The sequence below is a fragment of the Artibeus jamaicensis genome, unplaced genomic scaffold (genome assembly GCF_021234435.1).
Source record: "Artibeus jamaicensis isolate MK-2021 breed Jamaican fruit bat unplaced genomic scaffold, CSHL_Jam_final contig_402, whole genome shotgun sequence".
In the NCBI taxonomy this organism is placed as follows: Eukaryota; Metazoa; Chordata; class Mammalia; order Chiroptera; family Phyllostomidae; genus Artibeus; species Artibeus jamaicensis.
Window position 1 is genome coordinate 6,898,323 of NW_026521818.1, and position 25,534 is coordinate 6,923,856.

General features: G+C 36.6%; 1 protein-coding gene and 1 non-coding gene across 2 annotated transcripts in view; one reads left to right on the forward strand and one right to left on the reverse strand.

The window, feature by feature from the left end:
* DCP2 (decapping mRNA 2) overlaps nucleotides 1-25,534 on the forward strand; it is a 60,916-nt gene that overhangs the window by 15,002 nt on the left and 20,380 nt on the right. The window contains exons 2-8 of the mRNA XM_037167028.2: nucleotides 909-1,060; nucleotides 7,107-7,234; nucleotides 7,641-7,739; nucleotides 19,425-19,577; nucleotides 19,701-19,813; nucleotides 19,917-20,024; nucleotides 21,872-22,007. Coding sequence (XP_037022923.2) covers nucleotides 909-1,060; nucleotides 7,107-7,234; nucleotides 7,641-7,739; nucleotides 19,425-19,577; nucleotides 19,701-19,813; nucleotides 19,917-20,024; nucleotides 21,872-22,007 — 889 coding nt within the window. The remainder of the gene's footprint in view (nucleotides 1-908; nucleotides 1,061-7,106; nucleotides 7,235-7,640; nucleotides 7,740-19,424; nucleotides 19,578-19,700; nucleotides 19,814-19,916; nucleotides 20,025-21,871; nucleotides 22,008-25,534) is intronic.
* On the reverse strand, nucleotides 6,037-6,223 carry LOC119065144 (U2 spliceosomal RNA). Its single transcript, XR_008391633.1, has one exon. It is a non-coding gene; the product is annotated as a U2 spliceosomal RNA (small nuclear RNA).

Consider the following 25,534-nt stretch of genomic DNA (forward strand, 5'->3'; position numbering starts at 1 on the left):
GAAGCAATTTGTGGTTGCTTAATGAATGCTGTAAATTACAATCACTTAGATTTATAAATTCTGAACTCGTTTGGTGCAAAAAATGTTCATTATCTTTTTTTTTTGGAAAAGATCTTATTTTTAGAGAGAGGGAGAGAAACATTAATGTGTGAGAGAAACAGTGATGTGTTGCGTCTCACGTACTTGGGACTAGTCTGCAGCCCAGGCCTGTGCCCTGACAGGGAATTGAACCAGCAACCTTTTGCTTTGCAGGATGTTGCTCAACCAACTGAGCCATGTAGGTCAGAGCCACGGTTCATTATCTTAATCAAATATATACATATAATGTACCCTATAAAATAAAAATGTTCCCTTCCCCAAATGTTACTTGGAAAAGATAATTTAGGATTTTTGAAGTGAGTATATACGAAAGTTAGTTTGAACTCAGAGTCTGCAGATAAGGCTCTTTTATAGCTCATAAATGAGAAACAGTATTGATTTCTTTAATATTTTTAAATGTTTTAAATGTGAAGATTAAGCAGCTATCTAACAGCTTTCCTATTTGATTTCATGAATATATTTGCATATATTTTTAGAATATGTTACCAGACATGGAAGGAAATCCTAGTGAAAGTTGTCTTATTTACCTTTAGTTCATTGTTAGTGAGCTCTTATGTTTATCTCTGTATTTGTGGATAGACGGTAAATAGCCTCTTAAAAAAAGTTCTGAGGTATCTTTTATTTTTCGTTTCTTTCCCAGACTCATTTTCTGTGTAGTAATTTCCCCAAATTTTAATTTTGCTTTTGTGATCAGCATTGTGCTCTTGGTCCCTTTTCTCTGGTGGTGGGTCAGGGATAAAGCAGTTAAGTAGGTAAAAATAAATTGTTATGGTTTGTAAATAATTTGTATTTGTTTTTGTTTTGGACAGCCGATTTATTTTGCATATTCCCAGCGAGGAAAGAGACAATGCTATCCGAGTGTGTTTTCAGATTGAACTTGCCCATTGGTTTTACTTGGATTTCTACATGCAGAACACACCAGGATTACCTCAGTGTGGGATAAGAGACTTTGCTAAAGCTGATATCCTTTTTATTACTGTAACGGTTGTTTTTCATTCTTGTTAGTAAAATATTTTAGCACAAGTTTTCTTTTGCTTGTCCTCGGGATTATTATCTATTTGATAAAACATACTTGATTTCTAAAAATTGTCAAATACAAATAGTAGACACAATTCAATAGTATTCTTGTTTTTATGTAGAGGACCCCTTAAAATGTTCACTAATGACTAGAATTAAATTTGATTTTCTTTTTTTCCCCAGAGATAGCTAACTTGTTTCTAGAACCATTTTTTTATTTCCTTTCTGCTGTTTGATGTAACCAGATGATCTTTATTTAATCAGATAACTACCTTTATGGGATAGAAATTCTTCAATAATTATTGAATACTTAGCTGAAATAATTATTGAATACTTAGCTGTGTTCAAAGCAGTGTTTTTGGTTCTCTGGCAAATAACAAAGAAGTCCTTGCCTTTAAAGAAGCTCTCCTCTCCCACTTACAGATAAGATAGAAGCTTATCATAATTTATTAGTTACAAAATATTCACATGAATATTTAAGATTTTAAAGAAAGCTGTTGTCTCAAGGCAAAGATTTGATGAATTGCTAATGGTTCTGATACTAAATTTTGATTCTAAGTTTAGAATTTTGAAAAGATGGAAAGATTTTAAACAAATATTTTTAAGGGAATTGAGGATTTTTAAAATGGTGGGGAATATGTTTCAGGTAACAAAATGGATTGAGTAAAATCAGAGAGTTGGAATGAAATAAGGGATATCTTAAATTTCTATTGAGCAGAAGGTTCTTACGGGGACATAATAGAAGATACGAGTGGAAACTACAGAGGGGGAGTTATGGGTTCTTAAATCTGGATCCAAAGTGGCTTGATTTTTTTTATTCTGTAGGTTACTGTTTTTAACCATGAATCATATGTTCAGATGGAATTGTACCCCACAAAGTCACTGTACCACGCTAGAGTTGGAGTAGGCATAGGTGACCTAGAATAAGAACAAGGAAAAGGCTAAGGAGACATTTCAGTGGAAGAAATAATAAAGCTATTTTACTGATTAAGAATGAGGAATCAAAGTGAAATAGAAGTACTATTGCATCATGCCTTAAGAGCTTGATGATAGATTCTCTGGAGAAATTACAGAAAACTTTGCAAAAGCTACAGAAACATCAAAACAGGCAAATAAATAACAGTGCTTACTCTGTGCGAGGCATGGTGCAGTGAACAAGGTAGGTGTGCAGGGTGGTACCTGTCTTCAAGAAGACGAGAGGGAGACAGGAAAGGAAATGATTACGGTGCGCATGGTTAAAGTTATGATAAGGGTAGTAAAGGGCTCAGTAGGAACAGAGGAGAGGAATACTCAAGCCAGACTTGGAGCTAGCTAAAACTTTTCTTCGGAGGGGAAGTGGTTTGTGGGATGAAAATAATGTGAAAAGGTGGAAAAACTTAATGTCATTGGGTTTTAGAGTAAATGGTGTGGGATAAGAAATGATGCTAGAGAGTAAGTTAGGTCTAAAGCAAAGTGTGTAAGGCTCTTTATTCATAATAGATTGTAGGGGATTTTTTTTAAGTTAAACGTTATTTTTGGAAAAGAACTTCAACTTACAGAGAAGTGAAAAGAATATTACACTGCACTATTATTATACTTATTAAAAGAGATTTTATTTATTTTTTTTAGAGGAGAAGGGAGGGAGAAAGGGATAGAGAAGCATTGTTGTGAGAAACGCCCTGACCAGGGACTGAACAGGCAACCCAGGCACGTGCCCTGACTGGGAATGGTACCATTGACCTTCGAGTTGTGGGACCATATCCAGCCAGCTGAGCCACACTGTTCAGGGCCATACCTTTCTCACATATTTATTCACCTTTTGTTAATGTTTTGCCATATTTGCCTTTTTTTTCCCCCTCTCCATGGGTGAGGGAAGACAGCTCCAGAGCTGTCTTTCAAAACACCCGTGAGAATGAATTTGGAGGAAGGCAAGATGCTATTTCACTACTTTATAAATTAGAAGTGCAAACCTGTGATAGAAGTGAAGAAAAGAAGTCAAATTCGAATGGTATTTTGGAGGTAAAATTAATATTAACTTGGATATCCGTGGAGAGGTGGAAGAAAGAATCGAGGATGGTACTCAGGTTTTTGGTGTGAGCAGTTGAGTGGTTGGGTGTGCTGTTGCATTTGTAGAAAAATAAAGGAGGGGGAATTTTGTGAGGGGAATGATGGGTACAGTTATGGACAGTTTGGTTTGTGGTACCTGTGGGGTATTGAAGTAGAGAGACTGTATAGAATAAAAATGATTAGCATGAATTCTGGAGGCAGATTCCTTAGGTTAGCATTTCTGGTCATGCAGCCTTGGGCCAATTGTGGCGCTTCCTGTCCCTGTGTTTTCTTTTATGTAAATTATTTATGGTTTTAGGATTTTTCTCCAGTAAGCACTGAGCAATGTGAGTATAGATTAGGTATCCTGGATTTGTTCCCAAGTTGTGGTTTTGTCAGGGAGGTATTCATAGAGAACAATAGGGCAAAGGATTTTTGGTTATTGCTAAAAGATTGATTAAAGTGATGGACCATGCTGTTTAGGGAAGAAAAATAAAAGTTGGAGGGTGCTAATACAGAAAACAGGCAAAAGTTGTTGCCTGTTTCAGAAAAGAAAACAGGCAAAGGTGGTTGTAGAATAGCCACATAGTGTGAGTAGTTGAAAGAATGCTGTAAAAAATTATGGTCAAGATGTTTAATTTTAATCAAACTGCTAGAATAGTTCTAGTGATGGTAAGGTCCAGAATGTTGCTGTGGGAATTGGTCCTGGAAGTGGAATGGATGTGAAGGACAAGGACTATAAGAAACTGAGATGAGTTGTCCATTGGGAAATTAATATCATCTAAGATAATGGTAAGATGATTGCTTATACCTAGAGCAGATCTTTCCTGTTTTTGCAAAAAAAAAAAAAAAGTTAGAATATTAGAAAAATCACTGAATTGTTAAAGAGAAAAATGTATATAATACAAGTGGACGTGCTTCAAATTCTTACATTATTTTTCTAATCCATGTAACCTCCTTTTTTTCTCTTAAAATTACTGTGTAAGGCCCACTACTCCAGACTTAAGATTCAAAATAATTTGGTTTAGGAGTTAAGAAAATCAGATAGTAATCAAGTAAGAATTTTAGTAAAAATTATAAATGATAATTATTCCATATGGAGTTTGGAGTCTGGTATGTTGTAAAGTTTTCAAATTAAATATATTATCTCATTAAGTAAAAATGGCATTTAAAAAATTTCTACTCCCATGTTTAAATTCAATTGCTTTAATATACTATTAAGTATGAAGGAGGATTGAAGAGTTGTCAGGGGGGAAAGTGATGTCATTTTGGAATGTGTTTGGTTACTTGCTAATCGTGTGGTATTGGGCCAAGTATGCAACAGGTTCTTTTCAATGTTAATTTCAAGTGTATTGTGAACTGTAGTTGGTTGGTTCATTTCAGGTCACTTATTTTATGTGGTTCTGGGGTAGAGAAACAAGGATAAATAAAGCGTAGTTTCCAGAGTTAAGTCAGTTGCTATGCTTTCTCTTGCTAAACCTTCCTTTTTTGTTATTCTTTTTAAAGAAGTTGTTTAATGCACAGAAAAATAAGATAATACTGCTTTGTGGGGACACTGATGGGCCTTGAAATTATTAGGAATTTGTAGGGAGGAGGAAGAGAAAGAAAAAAACTGGATAAGTACCTGGCCTCTGAACTATTGGACATTATCTCTGTTCCTGGGGTATTTTTCTATGTTTTTTTCCTATGGTTAAATTTTTAATGGAAAAATTCATTTATTTAAAATTTATACTATCTGTGATGACTTTAAAACATAAGGGATTTTAGTAGAGCCATACTTTGTAGAGCCAGACTTTTATTGGAAAAATAACTTTAAGAATCTTAGCAAGCCTATGTAGCACCATATAGGGCTCCGTGAAGTGGTTAATGTTGTGTCCCAACTTTACCCTTTTTTTTCTTTTCAAATGAAGGCATGGAATAATTATATTGAAATTAACCCACTGCCTGTCTTTTAATTATAAGGTTGTCATAGATGATTGACTTCTTTGGGCTTTTGGGGGCCCACTTTGTTACTGCAACAGTAAAACCAATACAAATTTTTAAATACAAAACTATAGAGCTCATGAGATTTACTTCATAACATGAATTTATTGTGACATTTTTGTTGAAGCCAAACAACCAATCAGTATGAATACAATACTGGTTTCTTTGAGAGTGTTTTGTCATGTTGTAAGTACCAGTTTTTCCACCACTTCTCTTTATTTGTTACAAAACCTTTCTATATTATGTTGGGATATCATTTGACCTTTATCCATCATTTGCAATTTAGATTTCTTATGTTTTTAGTCCTCAAAATATTTAAAGTAATACTAGTACCAGTATGGTCTCTGAAATCAAGTGATAGTACTTGATATATATGATCATCTGAAATGATGGAAAATATGCATGTTTCCAAATTAACATTAAAATGAAAACAGAATATAGAAATTTTCATAGAGGACTTGAGGACCCTTAAGAAACAAGCTATCAATAATATTGGGTTGGCCAAAAAGTCCATTTTTAATTTTTTCCATATAATAAAAGATACATTTTTCATTTTTACCAATAACTATTGATGTGGCTATTTTATGTCACCTATCTCCCACGTGGTATAATGTTGATTGTTCTCAGTTAATGTCTCGATTTGACTGCTATCAACTTCAATTGGTCTAACCAACCATGGAGCATTGTCCAGTGAGAAATCTCCAGAACAGAACTTTACAAACTACTACTGACACATTCAATCAGCCACAGCACTTTCTCCATACAATGCACAAATCTTTTTTTTTTTTGCCTTTTAGTTGCATTTTTACCTTGAAATGCTAAAGCATAATATGCTGAAAATGTTGTGTATTTTCTTCCATTTTCAGTATTAAAATGGGTACACTGAAATCCACCAATTTTAAATTTTTTTGAAAATGCTTGCTGATATGACAGCTGTCACAATACAATCTAACCGTTGTTTCAAATGAAGTTAGACAACTAAGTGCTGCTAGAGTCATCTTAAAAAAAACCTAAATGAACTTTTTTGGCCAACCCAATAATTTTAAACTGATAAGAACAGATACTATACTTGATCTTAGTCAAAAGGCCAAGAAGTGATTGGCCAGCCCAATAATTTTCCCCTCACTTTTCATAGTAACAGTGTTAGAGTGATGAGGCATTTGATAGCATGGAGTATTGGAAGCCTGAGCATATGCAGGGAGGGGCAAAAGTGGATTTACAGTTGTTGGTATGGAAAATAATTACAATAATAAATAATACAAGAATAAACTCTGCGTTTTGTGTACTCACAACTGTAAACCTACTTTTGCCCATTCTGTACTTTACATACAGGTTTAAGCTTTATTTGCTTTTTTTTTTACTCTGCCTAGTTTGGCGGGGGGCATGACCAGTTTCTTTTGAAATAGGCTATATTTCTATTAATACCCAGATTTATTTTTCTCTATAATCCTTAGTAAATCTTCATCTTAAAATGGTTTTTAATTGTAAAAGCAATACATATACATGGTAAAGATACAATGTAGAGTGCTATACTTCATTCCTAGTGCTCCTTTCCACAGTTAACCACTTTAACTTGTTATGACAGTTTCTAGGTCTATAATCAATATGTGTACTGTATTTGTTTCTTGCTATTTATTATAGCATCTGTCAACTCCTGATACGATGAATTTGGCCCACTTAATGAGGTATATTTGAGGTGTTCACATGGTCCTGCATTTATTTGTGTTAACTTAGGGACACAGGACTATGAGTATCCAAAGCTTACTTAATTAGTGTCTAGACTAAATGCAGGAATTAGCAGTGATGTGTTCAAGAGAAAACAAATGTGAAAAAACAAAAGCAAGAGGATTAAATTCAAATGAAGTGAAAATTTGAGTAATTTCATAGGAAATACACAGTTGATTTAAATAGGTCTCTTTCTGTAGATAAGTGCTCTCAAGCTGTATTAAGGGAGCAAGTAATTTCCTTAACACTATGTATACTCTTCAGTCATTGCCCATTTTTGCTGCCTCAAGGTGAAGATGTGGAAAAAGTTTTGGATGAATGGAAGGAGTATAAAATGGGAGTACCAACATATGGTGCAATTATTCTTGATGAGACACTTGAAAATGTGAGTGTAATAAAATGAAATGTTTTTAGTAAAATGATGACCAGATGTGTTATTTCCATAAATGTTCTAAATTGAAGTTTTAAAATATACTAGATTTTTAGTGCTAAAAGGCCAAATTTTGCAAGTTTTGTCTGCATTCTGTATCTTAATATTTTATACTTGTTACAGTAAGGCTTTTTGCAAGGAAGTGCCCCTTCATTTTTGAAGAAATACTTAAAAATGGGCAGAATGTCTTTCTTTACACTAGTAGTATATTCAGACTCATGGAAGATAATTAAACCAAGTACTATATTAAATTATTGGTGATAACAGTTACCTGAAATAAGGAGAGAAAACACCTTTGACTTTTAGAAAGGAGCATGGGAAAGCAAGACAAGTTTTATTTTGATCTCTGCTTGTTTTGTAGGTACTACTGGTTCAGGGGTACCTAGCAAAATCAGGGTGGGGATTTCCAAAAGGAAAAGTAAATAAAGAAGAAGCTCCTCATGATTGTGCTGCTAGAGAGGTGAGTTATAACTCTTGCTGCTGCTATTTTTTTTAAATCCTCACCCGAGCTCATGCTTAATTGAATTTAGATAGAGAGGTTGGGAGGGTGAGAAACATCGCATGAGAGAGAAACATCAATTAAAACAGCAACTGGTTGCCTGTCAAAATACGCCATGGCTGGGGACTGAACCTGCAACCCCAGCCATGTGCCCTGACTGGGAATCAAACCCGCTGCCTTTCCATTTACAGGATGATGCTTCAACCAACTGAGCCACACTGACCAGGGCATAACTGTTACTTCTTTTGTTCACATCTGTTTCTCATTTATCTTTCCTTATTTGTTTTTATTTTTGTTTATTGTCTACTTTTCATTGTATTGTCTCTATTTCTTTTGTCTAGGGGAGAGAGGAAGATATCTTCTCCACTTTTCGTTTTAGAATTAGATTTGCAGTTGTTGAAACATTTTGGTTATTTCAACCCTTGTTTTATGTCTGTACTCCTGGCTTCCATACAAGGCACAATTTTAGCTTTTCTAAGAAATTGACCTTTGTTGCTCAATACCACTCTAGCTACCCACTACCAATAGGATGAAGTTTAATTATTTAAGTATCGAAACTTCTCCAGTTACCTCAACACAAAACTTAGTCTTCCTATGTTTATCTTTATGTGCAGTCAAAAGGATTTATTCCTTGTCTCTTGAATTTGACTGGTTCGTCTCAGCCTTTAAACTTTTGCTCGTGTTATTTCCCTACTTGGAAAGTTCTATCTTGTTCCTAACTTTTCAAATCCTATGTAGGTCCCCTTCTAGACCCAGCTCAATTTATCCTTTTTTTCTGAAGGACTGTCACCAACTAACTCTGTACACAGGGCTTGAGTTTCTCATTTTGTGAGATGAGGTTTAGAGTGGATAATTTCTAAAGTTTATTTCTAGTTAAAACTATTTTTAAATCTTAAACCAGTGAGGCCTGTGCCACAGTAATCTCTGAAATATAATAGCAGTTATTGTCTTTATCATTTGTTTGGCATTGATTATATAGTACTTTGTGATAGATCATGGACTTTGTTTTTATTTATCAATTCCTTATCATTTATCATATTTTTGAATCAGTATTTTCCTACAGCAACATTCACATCTTGGTTAAGTTTGGGTGTAATTACTGAGAGATAATAGTTAAGTTTTTTATAAACCACTATTGATTATCATATAAAAATTGTTAGTGGTTAGTTACTTTGGAGTAGAATGTGATAATTAAAAATGCTGCATTTTAAATTCAATATAGAACAGCTTATTTAAGTAAGTATTTGCAACAGCTTGTAGGCAAAGCCATTATATACAAGTCAGTGGAAGTTTATGCACACCCTTAAAATTGAAAGCTGTTAAGGGAGCAGGCGAGGAATTGCCACATTCTTTAAGAGCTTTTCCTGTTGCTTCTGCAGATGTGTGTGTGTGTGTTAATGTGCTTTTTCAGTTGGCTGTGACTCCTGGTGACCCTTTGAATGAGTGATGTCCACAATGTCCTGTCCTCAACAGCTCTGCTTAGCTCCTGTAGACTCAGGCATATGGCTTCTCTTACAGAGTCAGTCCATCTCATGTTTGGTCTTCCAGTTTTCCTGCCCTTCTTTTCCTAGCATATTGTCTTTTCCTAAGAATCCTACCTTCTCATGATGGCAGGAGATGAAATGGAATAGTTGTAAAGTCTTCCCTTTTATGTCCTTATACTTTGTAGTTATCTTCTAAAAGAAGGACAAAATAAGAACCATAGATAGCATTCTATTTACAGGAATCGATCTGTAGTCCTGTACATGGAGTTAGACTTATCCTATGGCTGAGAGAGTTGTCCAGGTTAAGAAAAAAAAAAAAAACATTGTATTAATTGGAATAACAAATTTAGGCTAATTGGAATGAGATTAGTTGTTTCTGTAATTGGATCTTCTTGGGGGAGCTTAGAGGAAACTAAATACCTACACTTGCAAAACTGAAGTACCCGGACCCTAGGGATCTATCACCTCTATCTAGAACGCTGTCTCTGAGTCAGGATGATGCAGAAGTAGGATATTTGGGTTAAGAGAGGGAGGCAGTTAACTGTGAACTGAGACACCCACTTTTCACTTTGTTTATTTTATTTGTCTTCTGCTGTGGGATACTAACAGAAAAGGTTATCCTGTTCATGTGGTGTTAATTTCAGTAATGACTAAATTACCAAAATTTGTAACAAATAAAGTTTATTCTTAGGACTGGGGCAGTCGTAGAATGGATTGTGGATGACAGGATCTAAAGAGAGTCTTGGTGGGGAGGGATCCCCCACACCATTATGGCAGACTGTTTCCATTTTATAGGTAAAGAGCTGAAACAGAGCAGTTCGTGACCATGTACAATATCACATAGTAAGCAACAGAACAAGCACGTAAAACCCTGGAGTTGGGCTCTGGGGTCAGTGTGACTACTACAATTTAGGCAGTCAAGGAATATTTGTTAGAAAGGTGAGCATTTCTAAGCAGACCCAGATGAAGGTGGAAGGAATTTGTGATTTCTAAGCGTATCTGTGTTCTAATAAAATGTACATTTCTGATTTGGATCAGTATGAAATTTTTTTTAAGTTTTTTATCTTGCTCTTAAGAACCATAGTTCTTTCAGTTCAGGGAAATTTTTTTTCCCTTTGATAATAAGGATTGATCCTAACTTCTAACTTTTCTGAACAAAGTAACATCCTCTTTTAACTTAATAAAGGACCTTGTCAAAAAAAAGCTTGGCTTTAGTTTATATAAATTTTGGATTAGAATTTTTAAAGGCAAGTCTTTTGACTTTTAGTCTTGATATTTAAATGACTACCTTTGTCACAAAGAGAAAAGTTTTGGTATTAAGGTAGAGTATTGCTTGCTGTATTAGTCTATTCGGGTTACCATAACAAAATGCCACAGACTGGGTGGCTTAAAGAACAGAAGTTTATTTCTCATCTTCTGGAGGCTGGGAAGGCAAAGAGCAAGTGCCTGCTGATTGGATTCCTGGTGAGAGCTCTCATTCTGGCTTGCGGGTGGCAGCCTTTGCACTGTGCTCATGTGGTGCCTCCTGGCTGCCTGCGTGAGTGCAGAGAGTGAGCACACTAGTTTCTCTTCCTTTTCTTGTAAGAGCATTAGCCCTATTAATCCCACCCTTATGACCTCTTTTAACCTTTATCCCCTCCTCACAGGCCAAATCTCTAAACACGGTTACATGGGGAGTTAGGACTTCAACATAGGAATTTTGGAGGGACACAGTTCAGTCCATAGCAGTTGCCATCTTTTGAGTGATGATACTCAACTAGTTCTGGAGTTGCAGTATGACATTCTGCTGCTTGGTGGTGCTGCAGTATAATAGAAGCAGCACTGTTTGAGAAGAGGAACCACCAGTGTTAAGTCTTAGTTGAAAACTAGATTGTTATTTCATACTTTATGGGAGTTTATGTTAATATCACATTGTACCTTTTAACTTTTACATTACTAACATCAAGGAAAGGTTTTGTCCTACTTGTGAGCAGCATTTGTTAGACTAAGGCTGATACCTTAAGCACTTTTTCTCCTGTTTTTAGGTTATGCTGTTCTACCGTGGATGATTATATTTATTTGCTAATATTTTTATTTGGTTGTTATAGATTTTTATTTTGGTTTATTATAGTTATATCAGTGTTATTATTTCACTGTAGATGACCATCCAGAGGTGTTTTGTTACACTATAGCAGATTTGACACATCCTATACGAGCTGCCTTTGTAGGATGAGCTGAAAGAAGCAGGGGCAGGCAACCTTCTCAGAGAGAAGGTTTGAATGATTGTCAATAGAAAGCTAAGGTCCATCTTAATTAGTAATTTCCAGCCTTCTCTTTCATTTTTTTGGTTTATCTTTGTTAATTGGGTTGTTTTTGGTCACTGTTATTCAGGGGAGTAGATTTAGGACAAAAAGGAAAATGTTTTCTGGATACTGTTGAAAGAATATGTGAGGATAACCTCAGTGTATTTTTGCTGTCAGTTGTAGTGAAACATATTAGCTGTTCTTGAGAATAGACAGGTGATACTTGGCAGTTCACTCGTGGTTTCAAAATTTCATATTGTTGCTTATTATTTGACAAAACTATATTTTATTGTAATGAACCTGGCTGTGTTTGTATGATTTTATCTTCATAGAATTTGTACAAAGGAACTATTGGTTGGCATAGTCTACCTCTTCCTGTAGTCTTAAAGGAAATATGGGTAGAGGATTTCATCATTTATCTATGCTGGTGCTCTTTGGGTAGCACATTTTTAAATCTTAGGGATTTTTATCTGATAACTATTAGAGAAGTTAATGCTATTCCATATGCTAGGCACATTAACTATGTTTTACAATACAGGAATGGATTTGATTCACAGAAGGTGTGGTGTTAAAATTTTTATCATTGGTTTTTGTACATGTGAGTTACTAAAAAATTTTTCATGATAAATATTTCATGAGAGTGAATACCTAATTTTAGAGGCAAGTCAGTCTTTATCACATCTAGAATTGAGAGTTTATGTCTCTTATATTTGTTCCAGTTTTGACTGCACAGGGTTTGAAGCTGGCTGTGTTATCATTGATGACGTTTTCATTTTGCATCATATTGTATGTATCACTTCTGCCCATACAATTTTTCAACTATAGCCATTCCCAACTGTCTAAATGGAGTGCTTTTTTCTTTTTATCTCCAGACTCCTGCTCATCCTTAAGTACTAGCCCAAGTGGATCCATGACAACCTTCTAAAGGTTACCACACCAGTTACCACCTCACCTCTACCCAGAGCGTAGTTAGGCTCCCTGATTCTGTGCTCCCCCAGCACACAACTACCTCTTGGCACATTTATTATATTATAATTGTTTTATTTTTTAAAAGATTTTATTTATTTCTTTTTAGAGGGAGGGAAGGGAGAGAAACATCAGTGTGTGGTTGCCTCTCACATGCCCCCCTAGCTGGGGACCTGGCCCACAACCCAGGCATGTGCCCTAAGAATCGAACTAGTGACCCCTTGGTTCACAGGCCGGCACTCAATCTACTGAGCCACACCAGCCAGGGCTACAATTATTTTTTAGCTGGCTTCCTTAAAGAGTAGTGCATGCTTTATTCATTTTTGAAGTCCTTAACTAGGATAGTAGTACCTGTCAGTTGTTACACTCACAGTATGTATTGTTGTATTTTAAAAGAACTAAAATTAATTACATTTGATTCCTAAAAAAAAAACCAAACCATTGTATTAGTAGTGAGATAATTGCAAGAATGGAGAAAGAAAATAGTAAGAATAATACAAAGAATAGATTCACCCATTCATTCATATTTTGCCATGTGTGCTTTATTTTGTTATATGTGTGCTACTATTTTATTATAATACAAATTGTAATTATATTTTAGTATTTAATTTGATAATTAAATGTTAAATTTGTAACAATAGATAATAGATTTATTATTTAATAAATAATAAAGTGGAAGTCTTAGAGGGGGTTTTATTATTATTGGTGAATAATTTTGGAGTAAAGTGTAACTGTAATGTGTCTTAATCCCTTACTGCTTCTTCAAAGTATATTCTACTGAATATGTTGCTATAGTTGTCCCAATTTTTCTTTCTTTGCCCCCCTTCCACCCAGTACCCCCTTTCCCTCCAGCAAGCAAATCCCCGCCCCATTAGTTCATACCCTTGGGTCATACATACAAGTTCTTTGGCTTCTCCATTTGGCTTCTTCCTATCCTATTCTTAACATCCCCCTGTCTATTTTGTACTAATTATGCTTTTTAATCTCTGCATCTTTCCCCTCATTTTCTCCCTTTCCCCTGCCAGCTAATAACCCTCCAAATGATCTCCATACTTATTTATGAATCTGTTCCTGTTCTGTGTTGTTTGCTTAGTTTCTTTTTTTTTTATTCAGTTGAGGGTAGTTGTGAATTTGTTACCTTCTTAATGATCATGGTTTTGATCTTTTAAATAAGTCCTTTTAACATTTTTATGTAATAATGGCTTGGTGATGATGAACTCCTTTAGCTTTACCTTATCTGGGAAGCACTTTGTCTGCCCTTCCATTCTAAATGATAGCTTTGCTGGAGAGATTAATCTAGGTTATAGGCTCTTGGCCTTTCATGACTTCGAATACTTTTTTCCAGCTCCTTCTTGCCTGCAGGTTTTTTGTTTTTTTTTAGAAATCAGCTGATAGTCTCATGGGAACTCCTTTGTTGGTACCTCTCTGCTTGTCTCTTGCTGCTCTTGCTTTTAATATTTTCTCTTTATTTTTAACCTTGGGCATTTTAATTATGATGTGTCTTGGTGTGGCCCTCTTTGGGTCCAACTTAATTTGGGACTCTGTGCTTCCCAGACTTCTATATCTATTTCCTTCACCAAATTAGGGAATATTTCTTTCATTATTTTTTCAAATAAGTTTTCGATTTCTTGTTCTTGTTCTTCTTCTGGCATCCCTATGATTCAGATGTTGTTGGGATGTTTGGAGATGTCAGTTTTCTCATGCTATCCTCGTGTTTTGTTTTTTGTTTTTTGTTTTATTTACTTAATTAAAAAATACTGATTATGCTATTACAGTTGTCTCATTTTCCCCCCGTCACTCCCCTCTGCCTTGCACACCCCCTGCCACCCACATTCCCCCCCCCTTTAGTTCTTGTCCATGGGTCATACATACAAGATTTTTGGCTTCTACATTTCCTATACTATTCTTACCCTCCCCCTGTCTATTTTCTGCCCACCATCTATGCTACTTATTCTCTGTACCTCCCTTCCCCTACCCCATTCCCCTGTTGTTAACCCTCCATGTGATCTCCATTTCTGTGTTTCTGGTCCTGTTCTTGTTGTTTACTTAGTTTGGTTTTGTTTTAGGTGTGGTTGTTAATGATTGTGAGTTTGCTGTCATTTTACTGTTCATATTTTTTATCTTCTTTTTCATAGATAAATCCCTTTTTTAAAAAATATATTTTATTGATTATGCCATTACAGTTGTTCTATTCCCCCCTTCATTCCCCTCCACCCTGCACACTCCCTCCTCCACCATTCCCCCCTTTAGTATATGACCACGTGTCTCAAGTTCTTTAGATTCTATATTTCCCCTACTATTCTTGCCCTCCCCCTATCTATTTTCTACCTACCGTCTATGCTACTTATTCTCTCTACCTTCTCCCCCCTTCTCCCCTGTTGCTAACCTCCATGTGATCTTCATTTCTATGGTTATGCTCCTGATCTAGCTGTCCTCTTAGTTTGCTTTTGTTTTAGGTGTGGTTGTTAATTAACTGTGAGTTTGCTGTCCTTTCACTGTTCATCTTTTTTATCTTCTTTTTCTTAGATAAGTCCCTTTAACATTTCATGTAATAAGGGCTTGGTGATGATGAACTCCTTGAACTTGACATTATCTGGGAAGGGCTTTATCTGCTTTTCCATTCTAAATGATAACTTCGGTGGATAGAGCAATTTTGGATGTAGGTCTTTGGATTTCATGACTTGGAATACTTCTTTCTAGCCACTTCTTACCTGTAAAGTCTCTTTTGAGAAGTCAGCTGACAGCCTGATGGGAACTCCTTTGTAGGTGACTGTCCCCTTATCTCTTGCTGCTTCTAGGATTCTCTCCTTTATTTTAATCTTGGCTAATATAATTATGATGTGCCTTGGTGTGTTCCTCCTTGGATCCAGCTTCTTTGGGACTCTGTGAGCTTCCTGGACTTCCAAGAAGTCTGTTTCCTTTGCCAGATTGGGAAAGTTCTTCCTCATTATTTGCTTAGATAATTACTCAGTTTGTTGCTCTTCCTCTTCCCCTTCTGGTACCCCTATAATTCAAATGTGGGAACATTTAAAGATGTCCTGGAGGTTCTTAATCCTTTCCTCTTTTTTTTTTTTTTAATTCTTGTTTCTTCATTCTTTTCTGGTTGGATGTTTCTTTCTTCCTTCTGTCCACACTGCTGATTCGCGTCCCAGTTTCCTTCCCATCAGTGTTGGTTCCCTGTACATTTTCCTTTATTTCACACAGCATAGCCTTCATTTTTTAATCTAATTTGTGACCAAATTCAACCAATTCTGTGTGCATCTGATGGGTTGGCTCTCTTGTCACTTAGTTGTATTTTTTTCTGGAGCTTTGATCTGTTCTTTCATTTGGGCCTTTTTTTTTTTTTTTTTTTTGTCTTGACACACCTGTTAGTATAAGGGGTGGAGCATTAGGTATTCAGGGCTGGGTAACACAGCACTGCTGCGTTGTGATTCTGTATGTGGGGGAGGGGACCAAGAGGGAATAATGGCACTTGCTCTGTTCTGTGCCAGACTTCAGTTACTTCCCCCACTACCCACAAGCACATTGGGCCCTTGTGGTGCTGATTCCCGGGTGGGTAGATTTGTGTATGTTCTAGGACCCTGTGGGTCTCTCCAGTGAACTCTCCTGTGAGGCTGGGAGTTTCTCCTGTGGCTGCCTCAACCCCCACAGGTGTTTTCAATCAAGAGGTTTTGAGGCTTTATTTTCCTGTGCTGGAGCCTTGGGTTGTGCAGTCTGTCTTGCTCCCCACTTGTTCCTCTGGGTTTATCTGCATGCAAATGTGGGACAACCTCCTCTACCAGCCACTGCCTTGCTGGGTCCACCAACTGCAGCCTTGCATGCCCCACTTCACAATCTGCCGCCTCGCCGCATCCGCTAGCCGACACCTTGCCTGCCCTAGTCCTCTAGTCACCGCCTGGCTGCGAGTCCTCTCCACCCCAGTCCTCTCTGTCTGGGTGCCTATCTCCTCCCCTCCTACTGGTCTGGATGAATGTGTCGTCTTTAACTCCTTGGTTGTCAGACTTCCATACAATTTGATTTTCTGTCAGTTCTGGTTGTTTTTTGTTTTTAAATTGTTGTTGTCCTTCTTTTGGTTGTATGTTCTGTATCTACCTATGCCTCCATCTTGGCCAGAAGTCTATCCTCATGTTTTTGAATTCTTGTTTCTTCCTTATGTCCTGGTTGAATGTGTTTTTCTTCCTTATATTCCAAATCATTGTATTGAATCCTGGCTTTCTTCCCTTCACTGTTGGTTTCCTATAGATTTTTCTTTATTTCACTTAGTGTAACCTTCATTTCTTCCTTTATATTTTGCTGTATTCCAGTGATTTCTTTGAGCATCCTGATCACACCAGTGTTTCGAACTCTGCATCTGATAGGTTGGCTATGTTTGTTTCATTTAGTTCTTTCTCTGAGGTTTTGTTCTGTTCTTTCATTTGTGCCATATTTGTCTCCTCAATTGGGCAGCCCCCTGTGGTGGTTTCTGTGTATTAGGTAGAGCTGTTTTGACTCCCTGTTGTAGTAGCGGGGTGTATTGTAGAAAACGCTTCTGTAAATTATGTGGGGCAGAGCTTTAAGGAATCACCAGGGTGGGGCACCTGCTTCACTGTTTTGTGGGTCTGTATGGGGGGAGGTCTTGGAGAGGTGACCGTGCTGTTGCCTGGGTTCTGGACGTTTGCCTGGCACTAGCCCTGTTTCCATTCATTTCACTCACTCCCTGTGTGCTACTTGCGCCCTTCTAGCTATTCCCCTGGTGCTGAATCCCAGAGCGGGTGGGTTTGTGTATGTTTTAAGGCCATTTAAGGGGAGTTTCCTGAAAATTTGGCAGTTCCATCTGCTGCTCCAAACCCCACTGTTATTATAGCCAGAGGTTATGGGGATTTATCTTTCCTGGTGCTGTAACCCTGGGCTGTGTGGTCTGGCCTGGGGCTGGGATTACTTGCTCCCAAGGTATCTCCCGATTTTTGTCTACCACTCATGACTGTGGGACCGCCCAAGCCTGTTCTGCTGCAGCCTCTGCTCACCACACCTTGTTTCATTATCTTTTAGCCCATCTCTGCAACTCTGTGCCTTCTACCCCTCTGGATGAATGTAGCTTGTTTAAATCCTTGGTTGTTGGGTTTCCACACAAGCTCCCTTTTCTGATGGTTCTGAGGGGTTTTTTTTTTGTTTTTTGTTTTTTTATTTAGTTGTGATTCTTTTGTGGTTGTGAAAGGAGGTGAAGTATGTCTACCTATATCTCCATCTTGACCCAAAGTTTGCATGGAAATTTTAAGAACTAGGAAGTTATCTTATGTAGTTACCAACTGTAATTACAAAATTCAGGAGTGTAACATTGATAGGTGCTGTTATCTAATGGAAGGGTCATATTTAGATTTACTAGTTGCCCTGTTGTAGTTCTTTGCAACAGTTTTCACCCCTCCCTCAGTCAGTATCCTATTCAGGTTCATGCAGTGTACAGTTTGCAACACAAAGATAACATAAAGGCAACAGACTCTGCTCATAAAAATTTTTGATTACGCAGTTTACTTTTAACATTGTTTATAATTATACAGACTTTGTGACTAGATATGTATACTTATTTCTGCTTATAAGGTATTTTTCAAAGGGAATTAAAGAGAATAACTAAAAAAAGTATTAAGAATGGTATTTGGTGTGGCAATAGTAGGTTTATAGTTGTGAGTACACAGAACAGTTTATTCTTGTACTATTTATTATTATTTTACATAGGAACAACTATAAACCTACTCTTGTTCCACCCTGTATACAGATTATTTTTAAAACTTTTTTTTTGTTGGATAAAAACCTAAAGTACACTAATCTTAACAGATTATCATTTTTGTATTTATATACCTTTGAAACCACCATCCCAATCAAGATATAGAGGATTTCTAGCACCTCAGAAGATTATTTTCTTCCTCTTCTCAATAAATACCCATTATTTTTCACATTTCCTATAGGAAACCAAAAGTTTAGCATACTTAGGTATATACAGAAATTGTAATGGAAATGAGTTAGGTGTCATGGAGGAACTTAAATTGGAAGTCACAGACTACACATGCCTGAGAGAAGTGTTGATGGTTCCCTTATTGAGGAAGGTAGGAGGATGTACCTGAACTGATGAGATAAAGAGGAAGGAGACATAAAAGATGGGTAGAAAGAGCTCCTCCACACCTGTACCTTTTAAGAGATTCTGGTCTGTGCATGTGCTTTAATGTCTTCCCACTGATTAGAAGATTCCAAAAATAGAGGAAAAGGGAGAATCTCTAGCATGAAAGATCCACAGTAGTTTTTAGCCACTGAATGTGGAGTTTCCATGCTTTCTTCTTGAGCAGCACTCTCCCCAAATCTTCATGTGTTCAGTAACCTGGAAGCTGTTGAACTACATTCTTTTCAGTTTTTGTGGAGGCTTCATGACTTAGGCATAGTCAGTTATATCATGGCCATTGGCGGATGAGCTCAGCCTCAGCCTTTCTCCCCTTTCTGGAGGATTCCAATCCTCTACTCAGTTGGTTCTGCTGATAACCAGCCTCCACCCTTCCCTGTGTAAAAAATAACTTCATTAACATAACAAGACAGCTGTGATGCTCTTTATCATTTAGGAAATTCTGAGGGTTTTAGGAAATACGTACTAGAAGGGGGGAAGAAGACCAAATAAATATTTATTTTTTATTGTAAATCACAGTATCACATATCTTCCTTCATTGAATAAATGAAGATACTTGGGCTCAGATATGTGAAGAGGTTTTTCCATAGTCGAACATTTCCATAGAGGCAAAGAGAACTAGACCTTGGAATTCTGATTTCCTGCTTATTGTTTTCATGCTTTTCATTATCTGGATATTTCTGAGTTTTTGCCTTCTAAATAAGTAAATTTTAATGAACCGGAGGTCTGACAGCAAAAATTAAAAATCATTCAAATTTATTATTTTCAGGTCTTTGAAGAAACTGGTTTTGATATCAAAGATTATATTTGTAAGGATGATTACATTGAACTTCGAATTAATGACCAGCTTGCTCGTTTGTACATCATTCCAGGAATTCCAAAAGATACAAAATTTAACCCAAAAACCAGAAGAGAAATTCGGGTATGTCCTTGAAAGTACTCTGAGGTTGCTGGACAGTATCCCAGTTGAATGAAATAGGATATTATTTTTAGAAACTCCTTGATAATAATTAACTAAATTAATTATTTTCTTCTTGTGTTTCAGAACATTGAATGGTTCTCCATAGAGAAATTGCCCTGTCATAGAAATGATATGACCCCAAAATCCAAACTTGGTTTGGCTCCTAACAAATTTTTTATGGCTATTCCCTTTATCAGGTATGTTCATATTTCTTGAAATAAAAATCTAACCTTTATAATTTTGATACTCAGCTTATTCATACAGCCAAGTTTTAAAAGTGAATTCTTAATATTTTTGTAGACCATTAAGGGACTGGCTTTCTCGAAGATTTGGAGATTCCTCAGACAGTGACAATGGATTTTCCTCAGCTGGTAGTACACCAGCTAAACCCACTGTGGAAAAATTGAGGTAAAGAAATGTATTCATAGACTTCTGACTTTCTTATAGTTTTTAGTTTTTAATACAGTTGTATTTTGCTTCTAAAGTTTACAGAGATGTTGAAGTCTTATAGGTACTATTTTGTTACTGGTTTCACAGATAGAAAGTTTTCTTTTTTTTTTTTTTTTAAAGCGTTTTTTAATGAGATGAAAAAGGTTATTTTGAATTGGGAAGAAGGATACCAACTCTTTATGGATAAATAGAAGAGGAGGAAAGGAGGAATCTTCTGTGTGTGTTTATACTGTTACTGCTCTGTTCCCATTTTCTCCTGTAGAGATAATTGTGTTTCTGAAGATGGTCGAATGGAAGATATATTTAGGTCTGTTTGTGTAGGGGAGACAAAGGATGCCGATGTAAAATTTGTTCAGAAGGGACTGTGAAGACTTATGTGTATAAAGAATCCCTAGTATATAAAGAATGACTATTATATGGATATAAACCACAAAGGACGTGTTCTTGTTTTGAACTTAATAATATCTAAATCATAAGTACAGAGTAGGCTGAGTAAGTAATTTTGTTCAAAAAGCATATATATTTATAATTAGCTTGCTGGAACTTTGCCTATGTTAGATTAAGAGTTGCTTTTTACATTTTCTTTAATTTAGGTGTTCTTTTTATCCCAGAGCTTCAAAAATTAAATAATAGAAGTAAACTACATCTACAGTGAATATTTTTTAGAAACAAAGAGAATATCCCATTTTAACTGGGTATTATGAGGACAGGAGTTTGGATTAAATGTCATTGGTGCCTTTCAGAATTTATGATTATGATAAGTTATATACCACTAGATATAAGTGAAGCAGTTAAAGAAAAGCAGACAAGAATGCAGCCAGTTTTGAAAAGATACAGATACTACTAAAAAGTTATGAGAGAGTATTTAAAAAAACTACTCATGTTTGAGAACATCTCTCTGCCATAATGTGATATGACACCCATATCTTTTAGTCTTAGGGGTTGTCGTCTTGGGGAGTAGAATAAGGAAAGGAATAAACCGACCTCTTCAACCAAATTGCAGGTTTCTTAGGGAGGGTAGTATGTGTTTTTAGTGTATAGACTAATGTCTGTGATGACATGTTGAGTAACTGAATTTTTGTCTAAAGAAAGAATAGAGAGGCTAAAATTTTATTGTAATTTTTAAGTGAGAAAGGGGAAGAGTTCTGAAGTATTCAGAAACAATCTTATCTAATACAGTTCTTGGGATTAGTGACTGGATTTTATTATACATGTAAGTGGTACTATAGAACAGGATTTCTTTATTACAAACTACTTCTATAATCAAATTGTTTAGTGTAAGAATTTGTGACTGGATATTTGATTTGCTCATCCATTGTCTTGGACCCCTTAATTTTTTGCTTTAGAGTATAGCTTAATTTTTCATATCCTCTTCCAAGATGGATGGGGTCCATAAGCGACCTGTGTAGAATCAAGTTCTACACTTTAAACATCCTAGTGAGAGTATCAGTGGTCTCGTCCTATTAAGAAGGATTCTACTTATATTTGTTTCAACTAAATTTATGCAGAATTGTTTTTCTTCACATTTTTAAAAGCATGATCATTTACAGGGAGGAGGTGGAATGGATACTTTAGAAAAGGTTAGGGTTAAAAATAATAGGTTATTAATTCATTGAAGAAATATTGAATGCCAGACATTCTTCTCCATGCTGGAGATAGTAGACAAAGCAGACCTACATTCCAGCAGGGAGAGATAGACAATAAATAAGTAAGTAAAATTTGTAGTCTGTAAGATAAGCCATGGTGTTGGAAACTGCAAGTGAAAATTTTCTGATCTGATTTTTATTTTTTAAATCTTGGTATAGTCGAACCAAGTTCCGCCACAGTCAGCAGTTATTTCCTGAAGGTTCTCCAGGTGATCAGTGGGTAAAGCACAGGCAACCACTGCAGCAAAAGCCATATAATAATCATTCTGAAGCATCTGACCTTTTAAAAGCAAAGGTGAGTGAGATACATTTAAAGATTTTCATGATTTTAGATCATTTGACATTGAAATGTGCCTGAATTGAGGAATTACAAATTTAATAGTTATAGAGCTCTGAATTGTTGATGAAAGACTCCAGTGTTCCTGATTTGTAATTTGAAGCAGGGCTGAGACTTTTTAACTTTTATAGCTTTGCCATAAATCTGGTATAGTAACAGGGATTAACATCTGACTTTCACTGGTGTGTATGCTACCAGTGAAAGGTTCATTGCTACATTGTGTTCTAGTCTATGATTGATTGATTATACAACAACTTATTTATCCATTCAAGTCTTTTTAAATTTTTTTATTTTTCAGTTATTGTGGACATAAAACATAATATTAGTTTCAGGTGTTCAACAGTGATTATACATTTATGTAACTTACAAAGTGATCACCCTGATAAATCTAGTACCCATATAACACCATGTGTAGTTATTATAATAGTATTGAGCATATTCCCTATGCTGTAGTTTATAGCTCTGTGACTATTTTATAACTGCAAACCTGTACTTTTAAAAAAAATTTTTTAGAAATTGTTATTTTATTACAGTTGTCCCACTTTTTCCCCCTTTGCCCTTCTCTGCATCACAACCCCCCACTCCCTGTACTTAATTCCTTTACCTTTTCCACCCAACACCCCACCACCCCTCTCATCTGGCAACCAGTAGTTTATTCTCTGTATTTGTGAGTTTGTTTTTCCTTTGTGTACTTTTTAAAATATATCACACGAAAGCAAAATCATATGGTATTTGTCTTTCTCTGTCTGACATATTCCACTCACCATAATACCCTCTAGGTTCATCCATGTTGTCACAAATGGTGAGATTTTATTCTAAGGCTGAACTGTTGTTCATTGCATATATGTACCACCTCTAATTTATTTGCCTATTGATGGACACTGAGATTGCTTCCATATCTTGACTGTTGTAAATAATGCTGTAATGAATATATCTTTTTTATTGTATTTTTATTTTTTATTTAATCTTTATTTTTTCATTGCATGTATCTTTTTAAATTAGCGTTTTGGATTTCTTCAGATAAATATCCAGAAGTGGGATTGCTGGGCCATAATATTTTTGATTTTTTGAGGAACATCTATATTCTTTTTCAGTAGTTGCTGCACTAATTTGCAGTCTCCCCAACAGTGCACGAGGGCTGCCTTTTCTCCATATATTCTTTCTAACACTTGTTTGTTAATCATATCCATTCTGACAGGTGTGAGGTGATAAATCATTGCAGTTTTAATTTTAATTTTTCTGATGATTACTGATGTTGAGCATCTTTTCATAATGCCTGTTGGCCATCTGTATGTCTTCTTTGGAGAAATGTCTATTCAGGTTCTCTGCCCATTTTTTTATCAGATTGTTTTGGTGTTATGTTATTAACATTTTTATGTGTTTTATAATTTAAAGTATTTTTTATTGATTATTAGAGTTTTCCAAACTTTTCCCCCTTTATCCCTTCTGCCCTGCCTCCCAACCCTCCAGCATCCCCCCCTTAGTTCATGTCCATGGGTTGTACATAAACGTTTTTTGAGTCCTCTGTTTACTATACTATTTTTTATCTCCCCTCATCTATTTTATGCCTAATTATGCAGCTTCTTCCCTGTACCTTTCCTCTCCCATTCCTTCTTTCCTCCTCCCCACTGAATCCCTCTATGTGATGTTCATTTCTCTGACTCTGTTCCTATTCCAGTTGTTTGCTTATTTTTTGTTTTTATTGTTTTTCTTTTCTTTTAGGTTCATTTGTTGATAGTGTGAGTTTGTTGTCATTTTACTGATCATATTTTTTATCTTTTTTTTCTTGGATAAGTCCCTTTGACATTTTATATAATAGGGCTTGGTGATAATGATCTCCTTTATTAACTTGACCTTATCTGAGAAGCACTGTCTCTGCCTTTTCATTGTAAATGATACCTTCACTGGACAGAGCAATCTTGGATGTAAGTCCTTGCCTTTCATGACTTTGAATACTTCTTTCCAGCCCTTTCTTGCCTGTAAGGTCTCTTTTGAGAAGTCAGCTGACAGTCTGATGGGAACTCCTTGTAACTGTCCCCTTATCTCTTGCAGCTTCTAGGATTCTCTGTTTTAATCTTGGGTAATGTAATTATGATGTGCCTTGGTGTGTTCCTCCTTGGGTCCAACTTCTTTGGGACTCTCTGAGCTTCCTGAATTCCTGGAAGTCTGTTTCCTTTGCCAGATTGGGGAAGTTCTCCTTTATTATTTGTTCAGATAAGTTTTCAATTTCTTGCTCTTCATCTTCTCCTTCTGGTACCCCTATAATTCGGATTATGGAACATCTAAAGATTTCCCAGAGGTTCCTAAGCCTCCTCATTTTTTTGAATTCTTGCTTCTTCCTTCCTTCTGATCCACTCCATTGATTGAAGTTCCAGTTTTCTTCCCATTACTGTTGGTTCCCTGTTCATTTTTCTTCATTTTATGTAGTGTAGCCTTCATTTTTTCATCTAATTTGTGACCAAATTCAACAAATTCTATGAGCATCCTGATCACCAGTGCTTTGAACTGTGCATCTGATAGGTTGGCTATCTCTTCGTCCCTTAGTTGTATTTGCTATGGAGCTTTGATCTGTTCTTTTGTTTAAGCCATTTTTTTTTTTGTCTTGTTGCGCCTGTTATGTATGAGGGGCAGAGTCTTAGGTGTTCACCAGGGCAGGGCAACCCACCTTGCTGGGTTGTGACACAGTATATGGGGGTGGGGTCTGAGAGGGAACAATGGCACTTGCTCTGCTGTCTCTTGGATTTCAGTCCCCTCTGCTGCTTCCCACAAGCAATTGGGCCCTTCTGGTGCTGGTTCCTGGATGGGTGGGCTTGTGTATGTTCTAGGACCCTGTGGGTCTCTCCAATGAACTCTCCTGTGAGGCTGGGAGTCTCTCCCGGTACCTCAACCCCCACAAGTGTTTTCGGTGGGTGTTTTGAGGCTTTATTTCCTCGCGCTGAGGCTCTGGGTTGCACAGTCTGTGTCGCTCCCCAGTTTCACCTGGTTTATCTGCATGTACATGTGGGAGTGCCTGGTCAGCCATCTACCTTGTGCACGATGCTTCACTTCACAATTGCCACCTCGCTGGGTCTGCCTGTTGCTGCCCAGGGTCTGCCAGCCATAGCCTGTGCAACCAGGGTCTGCTCGCTGCCATCTTTTGCCCCCGGGGTGCCTTATTTGCCAGTGTTGCCATTTTTAGTGCTGCGACCCCTCTTTGCTCAGCTGCCCGACTCTGCCCCGCCTACCGATCTGGGTGAATGTCTGTTTTAATTCCTTGGTTGTCTGACTTCATACAGTTCAATTTTCTGTCAGTTCTGGTTGCTATTTTGTTTCTAAATTGTTGTGCTGATTTTGGTTGTGCAAGGAGGCACAGTGTGTTACCTATGCCTCCATCTTGGCCAAAAGTCCACTGTCGGTATTTCCATAGGGATTGCATTGAATCAGTTGATGCTGTGGGTAGTGTGCACATTTTAATGATGTTACTTCTTCCTATTCATGGGCATGGT